At 38.9% G+C, this 17,259-nt stretch overlaps 2 protein-coding genes across 2 annotated transcripts; one reads left to right on the forward strand and one right to left on the reverse strand.

Moving 5' to 3' along the window:
- Nucleotides 1-1,371: 1,371 nt before the first annotated feature.
- Nucleotides 1,372-3,124, reverse strand: LOC130965429 (type III polyketide synthase B). Its single transcript, XM_057890192.1, has 2 exons — nt 2,944-3,124; nt 1,372-2,366 (listed from the first exon to the last, which is right to left on the reverse strand). The coding sequence occupies exons 1-2, from the start codon at nt 3,122-3,124 to the stop codon at nt 1,372-1,374; spliced, it is 1,176 nt and encodes a 391-aa protein (XP_057746175.1).
- Nucleotides 3,125-4,113: 989 nt separating this feature from the next.
- On the forward strand, nt 4,114-5,797 carry LOC130969840 (uncharacterized protein At4g19900-like). Its single transcript, XM_057895736.1, has one exon. The coding sequence runs from the start codon at nt 4,144-4,146 to the stop codon at nt 5,014-5,016; it is 873 nt and encodes a 290-aa protein (XP_057751719.1). The 5' UTR covers nt 4,114-4,143; the 3' UTR covers nt 5,017-5,797.
- The last annotated feature ends 11,462 nt before the right edge of the window (nt 5,798-17,259 follow it).

Here is a 17,259-nt window from a genome sequence, read left to right on the forward strand (position 1 = left end):
TTATAGAATAATTAGTTAAAAATTAGAAAAATGTTATTTTATTTCTATATTAGATAAAGCCTATTATGCTCTAAATATATTGTTTAGGTATTTACGCTTTTTATTTTTAATATGGAAGAAGAGGTGGGGTGTAACAGCATTATGGAGAATAGGGGTGCTTTTCCTGCATGTGGTGTCAGGAGGCTGAAATCGGATACAAAAAAATATTTTTTTATAAAACTCGGACGGTCCGTTTTGATTTAAAAAAAAAAAACTAAAAACTAAAAACGGAGGGTCCGTTTTGTTTTAAAGGAAAATTTGAAAAAAAAGAAAAATCGTTAACAAAGGGTCCGTTTTTATTTTTTTTAAAAAAAAAACAAAAATTCTTAACGAAGGGTCCGATTTCATGTTAAATAAATAAAAAAAAAACAAAAATTAATCGGACGGTCCGATTTGTGATCAACGAATTTTTTAATAAAGAACTCGGACGGTCCGATTTCTCTCTATTCCATACCTGTGTCTAACACCTGTATACACCATAACCAAGCACAACTCACACACTTCTCCAATATAAAAAAAAATAGCCTAGGTATTTATTATGGTGAAATATATTGGTCAAGAATTTAATTCATTTGTAAATTTGGTTATGGCTATTGCTGTGATGATTAATGTCTTTTTCCCACTAGAATCCTTGACCAAAGGTGTAAATTAACATTATTATAAGTTTATTTCTTTCATTTTCAATGGTACAATCCTGATGTCATTTTTCGAAGATCTGTTAGAGAACTTGTGCTTTGCGTATGTGATTTTCCTGTCAAATTTTTCTTTGCTGAGTTTTTAAATTTAAGTTACATCGATTTTGATAGATAACAAGTTAGACAATAGAGTATTGCTGCCATTATTAGCACATTTCTTACTGGTATAGTTCACAGGATACTAACATTCTATTTCTTGTAACAGGTGTTAGATACCCGTGGACATTTTTGTTGGTTGCCTTGAGGTATGGTTTATGGCCACCGATGGTTCTTATATCAGAAATTGTCCAGACCTTCTTCCTAGCAGATTTCTTTTACTACTATATCAAAAGGTTGGTTTAGAATATTGTACAGTCTTTTATGTTGCAGCTTTGGCATAGAATCTTGAGGTCTTTCTAGCATGACTTCTTATAATATTTATTTTGTTAGAGGTCAGCTTGTTCTTCTAGCATGATAATAAACTTGTGATGCATGATATAAAATTCCTTGATAAAGGTTTTGTTGAAATTAATTTATTAGATTTTTTTTCATTTTATCATTAAAGCATTGAACTTGTATTGGATTGTGATATATGAGTATCACACACCACACCTCTATGACAACAATAACAACATTGCATCACAGCTTGTTACAAAGGTTAATTACACAGGTTCCTTGCTAGAATCCCTTCAAAAGTGATCCCCGGTCCAAAAGCAAGCAACATGCCCCATTCAGGATCATCTCCACCATCCTTTCTAATCTTAATGGCCTCTTCTAGCATGTATTCTAGCACATACACAATGGTGTTGCTGCTAGCATTTCCATAATCCATCAAAGCCTTTCTACTTGCATTCAACTTCTCTGGCAGCAAGTTGAGCCTCTTCTCTATGCGGTTCAAGATTGCAGGGCCACCTGGATGCACTGCCCAGAACAGCTTATTATACTCCTTGTTCTGGAATCCAGCAACACTCATTAACTTGTCACAGAAATCTTCCACATTGTCCTCAATTATTTGAGGAAGTTCTCTTGCTAACTTGAAGCTTATCCCCTCCTCAGTCAATCTTCCATCAATTTTTTTTTCAGTATCTGGCAGAAACTCTTGAATTGCTGTGTTAAGCTCAAAGAGAGGCTTCTCAGTACCCTCTATTGGGTCTGAGCCAATTATCATTGCACCAGCGCCATCACCAAAGAGAGCCACCCCAACAAGATCATAGGGTCTATCTGCACTTGGTGGCTTGAACCCAATGATTGTAGTCTCAGAAGTAGCTAGAAGCACTCTGCTACCAGGGTTGTTCTCAGCTATGTCTTTTGCAACACGTAGGCCGGCCACACCCCCTGAGCACCCCACGAAATAGAGCAAGACTCGTTGAGTCGCAGGGCTGAGTCCTAGTCCTCTGGCTAGATAAAGGTCACCACCTGGTAGTCTAGCTTCACTTGATGAGACATAAACCAAGTGTGTTATGTCAGATAAGGATCTACCCCAGTTCTTGATGCAAACCTGGGAGGCTTCAATTGCCATTTGTGTCACTGCCTTGTTGCATATCTCTAGCCTTTGCTTCACCGTTGGAAGGCCTTCAAGCGCAAGTTCTGGGTACTTCCTTAGTATCTCCTCAGACATGACCACGTACCTTGTTTTCACTGTTGTTGTCTTGCCTGTTTACATACACCATTATAAAGCCAATGTCACATTAGTACCAAAAGTGACATTGCATTGCATTATTATTTACATAGGAATCGCAATTGTCCCTATGTAAATACATATAATAAAAGTGCGTTCAGTTACTATCCTATGACAAAGTAGCAGAAATGTTGAGAACAATTTTTAATATTATTCATATACTTCCAAAATATAGGGCTTAAAGATATATTTTTAGTATAATTTTAAGCTAATTTGTGCACACAAGAAGAGATAAAAGAGATACTTCTAAACCATGTCACTGTTTTTGTACTCTGTGTCCTAAACTGGAACTAAAATGCTACCTATAGTATGATTATGCTACAGTGATTATGTAAATATTGCTAAAATTAAAGTTTCATTCTTTTTCACATTTTGGTAACATTTGTTTAGAGTAACATTTTTTAAAAAGTATTGTTTAATAATAATAATAAAAATATTATTTTAATTTTAACAACACTTTTTAAAACTGTTATAGCATGATAATATAGTCATACTAGAATGACTATATATATATATATATATATATATATATATATATATATATGCGCTTACAAAGTCTGCTAAGCTTCTGTTTGAGCTCAAGATCGTCACAGTTAGTGTCCCTAAAATATCCATCAACCAAGTATTCTTGCATGACAAGTTGGTGTGGGAATGCCTTGCCAAGAGCTAATATGGTAGCCTTTCCAGGGTTGGCTTGCTTTGTGACACCTCTCATGATACCTTCATCTCCCATAATTTCTTTCGTTGATAGATAAGATGAATGCAATTAATTTCCTTGGCAGTGAATGTTATGCAGGACTTGTCATATCATATTTATATAATAATATCCTATGCTTTAATGTCCATGACAAGTTTGTAATGGGTAGGACATGTAGTATAAGAGTTTTACTATAAACATATAAAATTTGGATTAGTTGGAAAGCAAGTCCTTCATGGAGATTGTGTTACTGGTTTGTGGTTGTTGGGAAGAGGTTGGGATTAGATTTTCAGCTCTAATTACATCTAATTTGAAATAGGCACTCTTAAACTCCCTCAAAAGCAAAAAGGCTTGCACTTTCATAGTAAAAACAACTTTGCCACTACAACACCTGTCTTGGCAAGACAGTGATTAATATGTCGTAGATCTAAACTCTATTTAAAGGTTTGTTCTTAACTAATGAGTTGTTGTATACACAAGGTAGTTCACTTTTTTTTTTGTCCATAGACTAATCTGTCACAGATATGAATTTCATTTAAGGGTCTGCTGTTGGCCAATGAATAGCTATATTCGAATTCCCGACACTTATTTAAACGGACGAGTGAGCTAACTCTAAATTGGTTAAACAAGGAGATTTCTTTTTTTTAGTCAGATAAATTAGACATCGCCTAATCCTAGACATTAGACATGTATTACACACCCATACAACACATTCACATACACTATATGAGTTTATTTTTTCTCTCATAAAACTTGAACTCGGCTGTAATTGTTAAGGAGTCATATGCTATAAGCCTCCAACCACAGGCGATTTCCTTATTCTTAGGTGATTTGTTTAAGTTGGTCTTAGAGCCCAAACCACTGACTTGGGTTTTTCTAAATGGGCCCACCATAGAAATACTCCAACTCTCCAAGCAATAAAAAAGACTTTCACAACTCAATTTCAATTGGCCAAACAAAAATATTGTTAAAGTGAAACTGCTGCATACAACTTAACACCCCTCCCCCCCCCCCCCCCCAAACGGAAAAAATTTTCCCCAATCACCGAAAAAAAAATGTTTCGAACTCTCCGATCCCGGCTCCGATCACAGCGGCGCCCTCGCTATGGGTTGTTGCTATGTGCCCTCGTTTCAACCCTCTTCCTCTTCTCTTTCCACCATACACCCCAAACCAACAACCCCCACCACCACCGCCACCATCATCACCGTCACCACCATCATCGTCGTTTTCTCAGAAGAATCCATCCCTTCCACCATTTGGTCAACTACGACACCCTCCTCTCCGATTCCGTCGTCGACGCCGCATCTTCCAGCGAGGACGCCATCGACGCCCTTGACATCGTCGACGAACAATCCACTCTCGGTGACACATCCGACGATGACGACACTGCTGACGCCGGCGAAGAACCCTCCCTCATCCAACTTAATGTTTCCGGCTACTTCTTCTACCATGTCGGTGGCGCCATTAGAAAGGCCTTCACCAAGAGTTCCCCGGGGGATCGGGAAGATGGGTCTCGCCAAGTTGGAATCTTTTTGGGGTCTCCGGTAATGGGTAATGAAGATCGAAGCAAGGCCACGTTTGGCTCTGATGATATTCCGGTTGATGAACGTGTTCGGAGGAAGGTTGTTGAGGTAAAGGGTGTGGAAGACGCTCTTCTTTTGAAACTGGGAAGAAAGGATTCGCCTTTGAGGGAAGGTTGGGGTGATTGGTTTGACAAAAAGGGTGACTTTTTGAGGAAGGATAAGATGCTTAGGTCAAATTTAGAAGGGTTGAATCCCCTTCATAATCCTTTTCTTCAGGACCCTGATGGTGTTGGTGTAACTGGTTTGACCAAAGGTGATAAGATTTTGCATAAGGCATTGTTGAATGAACTTAAGCGGCAACCCTTTCGTGGAGAAAAGTTGCCAGGAAGCTCACAACATGATTGAATGTTCATCTTTATGATGAATGTGTTGTTGTTGAATTAGGTGCTCTATGTCAATGCAGGATTGTGTAGGTACATATTATGCAGGAGATTGTTTTTTTTTTAATATGCTTTCTCTTCACAAGCTGCTGCAATAGCATATAGTGGTGGATAGGTTTGTAAATTGTTGTATTTAATTACTTCCAAGTTCCTTGGATACAAAATAGTGTCATGTTACTAATTACTAACAATTAGGACTAATATAAGGCATGTAAAATTGTAGTGTGTTCTTCTTTATTGAATTGAATTTAATTTTGTTAATATGCATTCTGGTTTGTGTTTATCCTACTAATTGTTTTTGGAAGGAATTTACTGATTATTAAAGGAATTGATGGGCTTCTTCGGTGTCACTCACCCAAAAAAGGGTGTGGAAGACACTCTTCTTTTGAAATTGGGAAGAAAGGATTCGCCTTTGAGGGAAGGTTGGGGTGATTGGTTTGATAACAAGGGTGACTTTTTGAGGAAGGATAAGATGCTTAGGTCTAATTTGGAAGGGTTGAATCCCCTTCATAATCCTTTTCTTCAGTACCCTGATGGTGTTGGTGTAACTGGTTTGACCAAAGGTGACAAGATTTTGCATAAGGCATTGTTGAATGAGCTTAAGGAGCAACGCTTTCATGGAAAAAAGTTGCAAGGAAGCTCACAACATGATTGAATGTTCATCTTTACAATGAATGTGGTGTTGTTGAATTGTTGTATATACGTTACTTCCCAGTTCCTTGGATGCAAAATATTGTGTCATATGTTACTAGCTACTAACAATTAATTTACTTTTGTTAATATTTATTCTGATTAAGTTTATCTTTATCCTACATTTAATTGTTTTTGGAAGGAATTTGCTGATTACTTCTTTGGTGTTACACCAATTATCTATTTAGGAGTATTTTGCCTGAATATAGTGCAACTATTAGATTACCTTAATGCATGATAATGACTTGAAATGTATTATCTCTTAAAAACAAGTTTCTAGTCAAATAAAGTGTTAAATTCTTCTACAAACAAAATTATTCAAAACTTTATTTTTGTGCAATATATGCAGAGAAATTTAAAAACTGCGGTAAGAAGCCTAAAATTTCTCTCCATTACGTGCAACTACATAACATACCCTTTCTCCCTCCCTCTCTTTTAACCAACTCTAATCAATAGTTAGGTTATGATAATGTGCGGTAAGTTTTAGTCAGTTACTATGATGATATCATGTGGGCTGTAATTGGGACATTGGGTTCACCAAAAAGCAAAAAAAAAAATGATTATTCAAAATTTTGGGAAGAACAAATAGATTTTCAATGAATATTATACCTAAAAATAAATTGGATTTAATTTGTAATCCAGTATAAACACGGCATATTTTTCTTTTTTATGTTACTTAAGAATGAGTATTTGACAAGGCTTAATCAAAGACAACTACTCAAATGAAAATACTAAAAATATTTTTTTATAAAGATTCTTGTGTTAAAAGTATATTTTATTTGTTTAGCCACACTTCAAAAAAAAATAACATTTTTATAACACATCAAAATCAAACCATATATTTGTAAAAACAAAAGCACATGAAACAAAAGCACCATCACCACATCGTTTCGCTTGCGAAGGCAGCACATGCTCCACAGCACCACCACCGCATCCTCCGCCATCGCCTTTCTTGCCTTCGCCAGTCTCTCCACCACTTTCGCAGTGCATGAAATATCTCCGGCCCATCGCTGTCCTATACCATCAGCACATGTCGCCGCCAGCGCCAGCGACAGAAATCTTAGGCACTTCTCTACCATGGAACTGCTGGAGGCGGTGCTCTGCAGCGTCTTCGAAACTGCTTTGGCAATTTGCGAATGGACATGCTCGGGTTTTGCCAATTGAGTCACCGAAATCGAAGCCAAAAGCCACAACATGGCCCCGTGAAGCCCCATTATGACACCTAGGACAAATCTCATTAATTGTCAAAAGCTTTGAGTTGGAAGAGCATCATGGAGACAAAGCCAATGAAGAATTTGGTCTTTTCTAAAATATTAAATTTCCACACCCAATTCCAATTCAGATCATCTCTCTAGTAAAAACGCTGCTTAGCTAGCCAAGAATAACCATCCCAAACACTAGCTAATTTTCATCACAATCTGAGATGTGAAATGCAACCTTATAAATGCACGTTTTACATATGGAATAGGAGTTGCCAATATATCAAAATTCTAATGACTATTATTTCCCCCTTCCCAAATCTCAGATGATTTTTGCATGATTCTAACCCGTTTCATGTTGACTTGGGAATGGTGTATCAGATATGGTTTTCTTCTTGAAAATGTTGCATCTCAAGATCCACTTAGCGTTTCTGTTGCAATTCTTCATCAGTTTAACATTTTGCCAGAAATGTATCAAGTTGGTATTATCTTTATTACTCTTTCAAAGGAGTACAAATACTGGTCATGTGCATGGAACCTCCAACTGAGGAATTCAATAAAGTTCTAGAAACATGAGTGAGTCCATCATAGAAGATTTAGAGTTGTACCTACACTTATTTTCAGTTAAAAACTATCAACTTTAAATAAAAACAATTACACGTAAATTTCCACCTTTCTTCCTTTCAAGTTGCCTCTCACACCAAACAGTCATGGTGGCCATCACCACAGGAGGGACATGACGGTGACCATGCATGTTGACATTGGACATAAATAAATTTGATAACATTATTAATAACAAAGTTGGTGGTGTACTACTAATGCTAGAAAAGTTTCACAGAAGGTGCATACAGGCTATTGAGAGACAATAGATTTGAGTTTTTGCAGCAGCATTTTGGATGAATTGCTTTGAAGATCATTTGGTGAAACTAAACTTTCATGGTAGATATAAGCTCATCTTCTTCTGTCAACACAATCTCCTCTAGCTCTGGCTCTGCGCTCAGAGGACTCTTGGACCCTTTAGACCCTTTGATGTGCCAGTCTCCGAGGGCTCGAGCCACTGACAGTTGGCCGTTGAGGTATCCGTCGTAGATCACACCACCAAGTTTCTCAATTCTTAGTCTTTCTAATGTGCAATTTGGTTTATGGTCTTTGGAGAGTTCAATGGCTCTGCCTCTTTTTCCTAAAACCGCTCTTGAATCCCCTGCATTCCCAATTAGCATTCCTTCGTTCAGAAGCTTCACGAACTGTGACAATAAGCCATGCGTTTCTGCGATCCACTGCTTGGATTGAAAATCGCCGGCGAGAAACTCCAAAACTCTAACTGATGCACTTTCAATCTCGCGATCACAGTAACTTGATGAAACTTACCTCACATTGCTGTAACATAACCATTGATTACAGAATTGGTTAAAAAATTCTCTTTCAAATACCTATGTCAAGTGTCAAATCTAGATTGGATGGTCAACAACTAGCCATCATTAGCCATGAGAGACTTAGCCACCAGAGAACTCACCCCCCTCCCCCCAACACAGCTTTTCCTCAACTCCACACCACACCGTAACACACAAAGTTCACAAACACAGAATTGAAGCTGTTTTTAACACACAATGGAGTCCCTTTCAGTTTCCTCCACCAAACACAACCACAATTCTCTCCATTTAGAGAACCAAATCTTCTAAGTCAGATCATGGTCGCCGCCGGTGTTTGGTTTGGATGGGCTTTACAGCTCTCCTTGCTCATACCTTACATCCAACTGCTAGGTATCCCACACACTTGGACCACTTACATCTTGTTCTGTGGACCAATAAGTGGGATGCTCGTCCAGCCTATAGTTGGGTACCGTAGTGACCGCTACCCGTCGCGGTTTGGACGCCGACAGCCTTTCATTGCTTCTTGACGAGGAGTGCCCAGCATAGACCTTGAAGCATGTTGTTGGCAACGCTGAGGATCCAGAACCCGACCACGAAGGTGGCTATGGCGTGCAGGCGGGCCTTCTTCTCGAGTGAGTCACCAAACATGTGTCCCATGTCAGCAGCGTAGCCTATAAGGAACACTGCGATGGCGACAGCAATGAAAGGCCGTCGGCGTCCAAACCACGACGTGCAACGGTCACTATGGTACCCAGCAGGAGAGCATCCCACTTATTGGTCCACAGAACAAGACGTAAGTGGCCCAACCGCCCAAGTGTAGGATACCAAGCAGCTGGACGTAGGGTGTTAGCAAGGAGAGTTGTAAACCTCATCCAAATTGAACACCGGCGACGACGATGATCTTACGTAGAGGACTTGGTTCTCTAAGTGGAGAGAATTGTGGTTGTGTTTGGTGGAGGAAACTGAAAGGGATTACATTGTGTGTTTAATTAAAAGTTTGAAACAGCTTCAACTCATTCAACTAGTGTGCGTGTGATGGGGTTTTATAATAGGAGAGGGAGTGAGAAAGGGTATGTTAAATTAATTTAATTACACAAATTAATTTGAGATTATAAATAGTATAAACAATGTTAGATAATTTGAAAAATGATTTATATTTTTATAGAATAATTAGTTAAAAATTAGTAAAATGTCATTTTTATTTCTATATTTAATAAAACCTACTATTCTATAAATGTATTCTTTAAGTATTTAAAAAAAGCTAATCTTACCTAATTTTAGGTGATGATATTAAATTTATTTTTGTTTTTTTTTTATTTGAAGTAGATTATTACACCTCACTTCTAAAAAAAAATATGTCAAATTAATTTAAGAGCCTTTAGATAAATTAATTTGAGTTTATAAATAGTATAAACAAGGTTAGATCATTTGAACACTTTTATAAAATGATTAGTTAAAAATTAGCAACATGTCATTTTATTTCTATATTTAATAAAGCCTACTATCCTATAAATGTATTTTTAGGTATTTAAAAAAAGCTAATCTTACCTAATTTTAGGTGATGATATTAAATTCATTTTTGTTTTTTTTTTTTTTAAATTTGAAGTAGATTATTACACCTCACTTCAAAAAAAAAAAAAGAGTATATTAAATTAATTTAAGAGCCTTTAGCTATTTAACAAATTAAATTTAAGATTATAATATAAATAATATAAACAGGTTTAGATTATTTGAAAAATAATAAACATTTTTATAGAATAATTATTTTTATATTTAATAGATATTGTTATCCTATAAATATATTTTTTAGATATCTAAAAAATTTAATCTTGAACCCAATTTCAGATGAGGATCCAATACTTACTAGATGATAATATTAAATATTTAATAACGGATTAATATTTAATAATGCATGTAGTCAATATATGTGATCATTGCACCTATAGCTGTTGGAGAGGGTTATTGGGCTTCAAATGTTGAACTTTTGGGCTCTGCGTAGCCCACCATCAAAAGAAACTACAAGAGGGGTTGGACCAGGAAAAAGAAAAGAAAGGATTGGGTGTCGAATATTTTTTAGTCCGTTATTGTCACATTTCATGTAACAATATGGTCAAGTGAGAATTACCAAAAAAGTGAAAAAGGAAAACAAATAAATATTATTAATAATATTTTAGAGTTAAATTCTCTTTTTTCTTTCCTTTTAAAGTTAAAGTAGATTATCACACCTTGACAAATAATTTGTTTCCGATTAGAACACAAATCCTAGTAAAATAGGCAAGGTTTTCATTTTCATTATGGTGAATGTGATGGTCTCTTTAATATAAAAAATATAAATAAATAATATTTAATAAATTTTAAATATTCAATTTTTTATTTTCAAAAACAAAATTAGATAATTTTTTAATTTGTAACTTTTTATATTTTTTTGGGTCGTAAATTCGGTCCTTAATAACGACTGATTTAGTGACCAACTGCTCTAATGTTAAGTTTTCAGAGTTGGTGGCTAAATTTAGTCGCTATGTTAACCCTTAACAACTGATTTAATGACTGCTACTTTAGCAACCGAATTAGCGACCAACTATTTTATCAACATATTTTTAAGTAGGGGTGCACAGACCCGGCCCGGCCCGAAGGCCCGGCCCGGTCCCGAACACTTTTGGGGCTAATTTGGTGTGATTTCATCGGGTTTAGGGCCGGGTAAGGGTCTCAAAAATAGACCCGGTCATTATTTCGGGTCGGGTCCGGGCCATAGCTCGGGTCACCCAAAGTCGGCCCGGTGGCCCGGTCATCAAACACAATTAATATTTTGTGTTATTAGTGATGATCATGACTGTTCTTATGTGAAATTTAAGTATTGTAAATCTTAATATTTTGTGTTAGTCATTATAAGACTATAAATTAATGTTTTATGTTTAGAATGCATAAGACTTTAGACTAATGCATAATATTATGCTATTTGTATTGATTTAAATATTTGGTATTATTAGACAATATTAGTATTGATTGTGGTTATACTTTAGTATTGATTGTGGTTATGCTTTAATTTTGAAGAAGGGTTGGTTCTTGTTATATTTTTCTAAGTGAATTTTACCATGTTAAATAATGGTTGGAGTCTTAGAAATTTGGATATTTTTACATGCTAGCTTACAAGAAGGTATCAACGTAATGTAATGTTAATGGCCCGGTTTTTACCCGGTTTTCACCCGGTATATTTGTGGCCCGAAAATGTATTGGTTTCATCGGGTCTAGGGCCGGGTTCGGGTCTAATAAATAGACCCGGTGTATATTTCGGGTCGGGTCTGGGTCACATCAAACCCGGCTTCACCCGGCCCATGTGCACCCCTATTTTTAAGTCGGTCGCTAAATTATAAAATAGCAACTAATTTAGCGACAAAATGCTTTAAAATCAGCATTTTATAGTTGGTTGTTAAATCGGTCGCTATCTTTACACTTAGCAACCGATTTAGCGACTAACCACCATTAAACTTGTTTTTATATTTGTCGCAAAATTAGTCGCTAAATTAAAAGTAGCGCCACCAACATACCCTAAAAGCTTTTTTTTTTTGTTTTGGTTGCTAATTCAGTCGCTACGTTTAAAAAGTAGCGACTAATTTTAGCCATCGACTAGATTGGCTTTGTCATCAATAGCTAAATCGGTCATTAATTTTTGTTTTAGCAACCAATAGTGGGTGGTCACTAAATCGGTTTCTAATTGAAATTTAGCGACCGATTTAGCAACTAATTTTTTTTAAATCCAAAAAAAGTTAGATTGGTCACAAAATCAATCACTAATAGTGGTCGATTTTGTTGATCGCTAAAATTGGTTGCTATTTTAAAATTTTCTTGTAGTGATCGATATATATTTTTCTATAATAAATTTATTATCCAGCAAGTGAATAAAGAGTTATTGCTATATTCCGTTAAGTAAAATCAATACTATTGCATATTTGAATAAAAATATTGTTACGGTAGGTAACCGGAGATTAATTCAACGGATGGCGTTCGGCGGCCCAAGTGTATGAAGGAGGAGAGCTCCGGGTGTATCTGCAACTCGGGAGGCTCCGTCCGACTTGCGCGCGCGGGTGAATGGGGGGTGGTACCTGCAAAGACACTCCGATGCCTAAGTTAGCAAGAGTGGAAGCAGGTCTAGAGAGTATTGGACTTAGAAATACCTGAAGCGTGTCAGTGTACTTATAGTGGCGAGCCAATAACCACCGTTGGAGTAGTGCCGTATCTTTAGGATAATAACCGTCCCATTATCTTAGGGGAGGTTAAGATATGGCTTCATGAAGTGGTTAGAGAGATTTCAGGGGCGGTTACTCATTTGAATGAGTATTTATCTGCCAGCTAATCTCATAACCGACTTCTTCGTACTGAGTCGTGGTGGACACCGACTTCTTAAGCGGAGGTCGGTGCTTTACTAGGCTTAATCTATTGGATCAGGCCTTTCGATTGGACCTGGGCCCTTAACATTGGGCCAGGGTATGAACAGTGCCCCTACTTGAGCCCAAGATTCTTTTAAGGCTTGGGTTCAAGTATTTAACTCGGGTTCGTAGCCGACCTTCACAGGTTTTGAAACCGACGTGATTTTTGCGACCTTTTGTTTCTGACAGTTACGTCAATTCAAGCGTCGTGTCCGTTGGGGAAGCGTTTAGGGATTGAGGGCTTTGGTAACGGTGCAATCGCATTAATGATAGCCTCGTTTTTACCCTTATGCCCCTTAGTGTGTTTATAAATGCTTTCCCTCTCTTTCGTTTTTCCGTTTCTGCAAACTTTCAAACTTCTTCTTCCCTTGTTCGTGCTGCATTCTTGTGTTCGAAGATTTCTGCTCTTTCCAACCTTCATTTCTTGGATAAAGGTTAGTTTTATTTCTTCCATGTCATGCCTTATATTTGCATGTTCTGTCTTGTGAGTAGATAGGTTGGCCTGTAGATTCTAGCCTCGTATCTCTCCTCTTTAGGGGCCGTGTTTTTGATTTTTCTTTTTCTTTTTTTCCTTTTGTAGGTTTCTGCCACTTTTCTTTAAAAAATGGCTTCCGTAGATGTTCTTTCTCAGTGGGTTGACGTTACAGTCCTTGGGGAGGAACCGTTGGTCGATGCTGAGTTCATCACTCATCTTCGTACTCATCACCGGCTCTGTACTTCGGAGGAGGACGAGCCAAAATACAAACTAATAACCCCGGGTCCTGAAGACCGGGTCTGTTTTGGGAGAGAAAATGAGGCGGCCCCTCATTTTTTCTTTATGTATGAGTGCATGATCACCCGTTTGGGTGTTTTTCTTCCTTTCTCAGATTTCGAGATATCTGTTTTGCATCACTGTAGAGTTGCCCCTACTCAACTTCACCCCAATTCTTGGGGTTTTTTGAAGATCTACCAGTTTATAAGCCATGCTCTGGACTTTCCGACTTCTCTAAGGATTTTCTTCTTTCTCTTCCATATGACTAAGCCCTTTAGTGGGCTAAACAACAAACAGCAATGGGTATCCTTCCGAGCTATACAAGGTCGGAGGATTTTCACCCTTTTTGACGAATCTTTTCACGACTTCAAAAACTTCTTTTTCAAACTTCAAGCTGTAGAGGGTCACCACCCCTTTTTCCTGGATGAGCATTCCTCTCCCCGCTTCCCCCTTTATTGGTCGCCGCCTTCCTCTTGTGAAAAGTATGGTCCAGATGACCTGGACGAGGTGGAGGCGGCTATTGTGGGGTTTTTCCGCGAAGCGTGGGGGAAGTCCCCATACTTGGATACCAGGAAGATTCTCCAGGGTACACCGACTTTTGTTCAGTCTCAGCTAGGTAGTGCATGCATTTTTTATTTCCGAGTTGTTTCTGCCGACTTGTATTCTACCGACTTGTAATTTTTGTTTCGTTTTCTTTTGTAGATATGGCAAAAAGGAACGCTCAGGAGGCCTACCACAGGGTCCAGGAGGCCAAGGCGAAATCCCGGGCTAGGTCCGGGGGTGCCAGGGCGATCACCTCTCCTCCTCCCCCTCCTCCTCCTCCTAAGAACACTGGCACTCCTTCTCAACCCCTTGTCATTTCTTCCTCAAGTTTGCCCCGACCACCTCCTTCTGCCCAAATTCTCTCCGAGCCCGAGAAGAAGAAGCGCAAGACTTTAGAGTCTGGCCCTTCTTCTTTTGATGGTGGGGTTAAGGCGGATGCTCTTGCATTCGTCCGAAAGAACATCTATCCTTTTATAAATATGGATGATGTTTCTGTTCGAAACCATCTTACCACCATGGCCGAGGAGAGTTTTAGAACGGCGGGTGTTTGTGGCAAACTTTTGGATATTTTTGAGAAGACTCCCCTCAGCTCTTTGGGGGCATCCTCAAAAGTTGAGGAGTTAGAGGGGAGGCTTCTTCTTTTTGAAAAACATGAGAAGGAGTTGAAGGAGGAGAGAGATAAATTGAGGAAGGAGAGGGATCACCTTAGGGAGGAGGTAGGTAAGCTACGGGCTCAATGCACTTTGGAGGCTAATCTGAGGAAGACGGCGCAAGACAGCTACCACAGCTTATTTCAAGATATTGTGGCCGTGAGGAAGGACTTGCTGAATTCTCGGAACGCTTACGCCGAGTTGGAGGACTCTATCGCCGATGGTGCCGAGGAGTCTTGGAGAATTTTCTTGGAACAAGTCAGAGTTATTGCTCCCGACTTGGACCTTTCTCCTTTACATCCCGACAAGGTAGTTATTGATGGTGCCATCGTGGATCCTCCTGTCCCCGAGGTCATTTCCGAGTCAGACCTGAAGACTCGGGGGCAGAGGATTATTGAGTCTCCTCCTCGTCTTAAAGATGCTTCTGGTTCTTCCTCCGTTCCTCCTGTTGATCCTGGTGGCGCCCCTCCTGAGCCTAGCGGTGGTGATTCCTCTACTCCTTTGAAGAAATGACTCTTATTTTTTATGGCTATATGGGGGCCCGGCCTGTGGGTCCCCTCTTTTTTAAACTTTGTTTCTCTGTTGGCGGTTGTGAACAATTTCTTTTTGGCCTTTTAAGGCTGTAAACAAAATATTTATGGCCATTGCCCCTTTTAAACAAGGGCGTAGAAAAATAAATGCCCTTTTTTGGATAAGGGTTCTAAGTTACCTCGTGCGTGCATGCTTTTTTGTTTTTGATATATTTTTCGATCTTTTTTTTTTTTTTTGAAGAAACCTCTTTGTTGGCTTGCTTTGTTTTCTCGAGCCTTTTTCGTTCAAGGGCTTTTATGCAGCCTTTAAACTTTTTCCAGGTTTTCCTATCTCTTCTGTTATCCTTTGTACTCAACTTTACTTTAGTGAGCTTCTATGACTTAGGTTATTTTTGTGATGCGTTTTTCCCTTACTCGGAGCTCGGTTTTCTTTTACTCGGAGCTCTTTCGAGTTCGTTTTACTCGGGTTTTCATTTCGACTTGAGAGTCGGATGATTCCTGAGTTCTTACGATCAACTCATATAACCTCTTTACGCCGACTTGTACCTCGTCGTTTTATCCTGACGACCATCTAGGTCGGTTCATGGGATTTTCACGTTTTGTCGAGCTTAAGTCGGCGCGTTTCGTAGAAAGACTTATAAAAATAAAGGAGGATATTTAAGAGAGATATAGTAAATGAAAAAGATCTTTATTAATTGGGAAGGTACCTTTTTTCTACTAAGGGTCTTGATAGCCTATTTTCCCTTAGCCTCTACTATGATGCCTCGTTAAAAACCCTTCTCCAGAAAAACCCCTTTTGGGAAAAAATCATGAAGTTGGGAAAAGAGTACATCAGGGAGTAGAGTTCGCTTCTAACTGTAGTACCTTTTCATATTACAAGCATGCCACGACCTTGGTAGCTCAGTGCCATTTAGGTCGGTTACTTTATAATAACCTTTTCCTAAGACTTCTTTGACTTTGTATGGTCCTTTCCAATTTGCGGCGAGTTTTCCTTCTCCCGATTTGTTGACTCCAATGTCGTTTCTGATTAGGACCAGGTCGTCTGTAGCAAATGTTCTTCGAATGACTTTCTTGTTGTACCTTGTAGTCATTCTTTGCTTCAGTGCAGCTTCTCTTATCTGGGCCCCCTCTCGGACTTCGGGGAGCAAGTCGAGCTCCTCTTTGTGCCCCTGTATATTTCCGACCTGGTTGTGGAGAATTACCCTTGGGCTTTGCTCACTGATTTCTATTGGAATCATGGCTTCTACGCCATAGACTAATCTGAAGGGCGTTTCTCCTGTGGCGGATTGGGGAGTTGTCCTATAAGCCCATAATACTTGAGGGAGCTCTTCGGCCCAAGCCCCCTTTGCTTCCTGTAGTCTTTTCTTTAATCCTGCCAGTATGACTTTGTTAGCTGCCTCGGCTTGCCCATTGGCTTGTGGGTGTTCTACCGAGGTGAATTGGTGCTTGCTTTTCAGACTGGCTACTAGATTTCTGAAGGTGGCGTCGGTGAATTGGGTTCCATTGTCTGTAGTGATGGAATAAGGTATTCCATACCTTGTGATAATATTTTTGTAGAGGAACCTGCGACTTCTTTGAGCGGTAATGGTGGCTAGCGGTTCTGCTTCTATCCACTTTGTGAAGTAATCTATTCCCACGATCAAGTATTTGACTTGTCCTGGTGTTTGGGGAAAAGGACCTAACAAATCCATCCTCCATTTTGCAAAGGGCCAGGGAGAAGTGATACTGATGAGCTCTTCAGGTGGAGCTACATGGAAATTTGCGTGCATCTGACATGGTTGGCATTTCTTCACGAATTCTGTGGCATCTTTCTGCAAGGTTGGCCAGTAGAATCCAGCTCGGATTACTTTTCTGGCTAATGACCTTGCTCCGAGATGGTTTCCGCAGATCCCGCTATGTACTTCCTCCAACACCTCGGTGGTTCTTGAGGTCGGTACGCACTTCAACAATGGTGTTGATATCCCTCTTCTGTAAAGGACATTTCTCACCAAAGTGTAATGTTGTGCTTCCCTTCGGATCTTTTTAGCTTCTTTCTCCTCTTTGGGGAGGAT

Source organism: Arachis stenosperma, chromosome 3 (genome assembly GCF_014773155.1).
Source record: "Arachis stenosperma cultivar V10309 chromosome 3, arast.V10309.gnm1.PFL2, whole genome shotgun sequence".
In the NCBI taxonomy this organism is placed as follows: domain Eukaryota; kingdom Viridiplantae; phylum Streptophyta; class Magnoliopsida; order Fabales; family Fabaceae; genus Arachis; species Arachis stenosperma.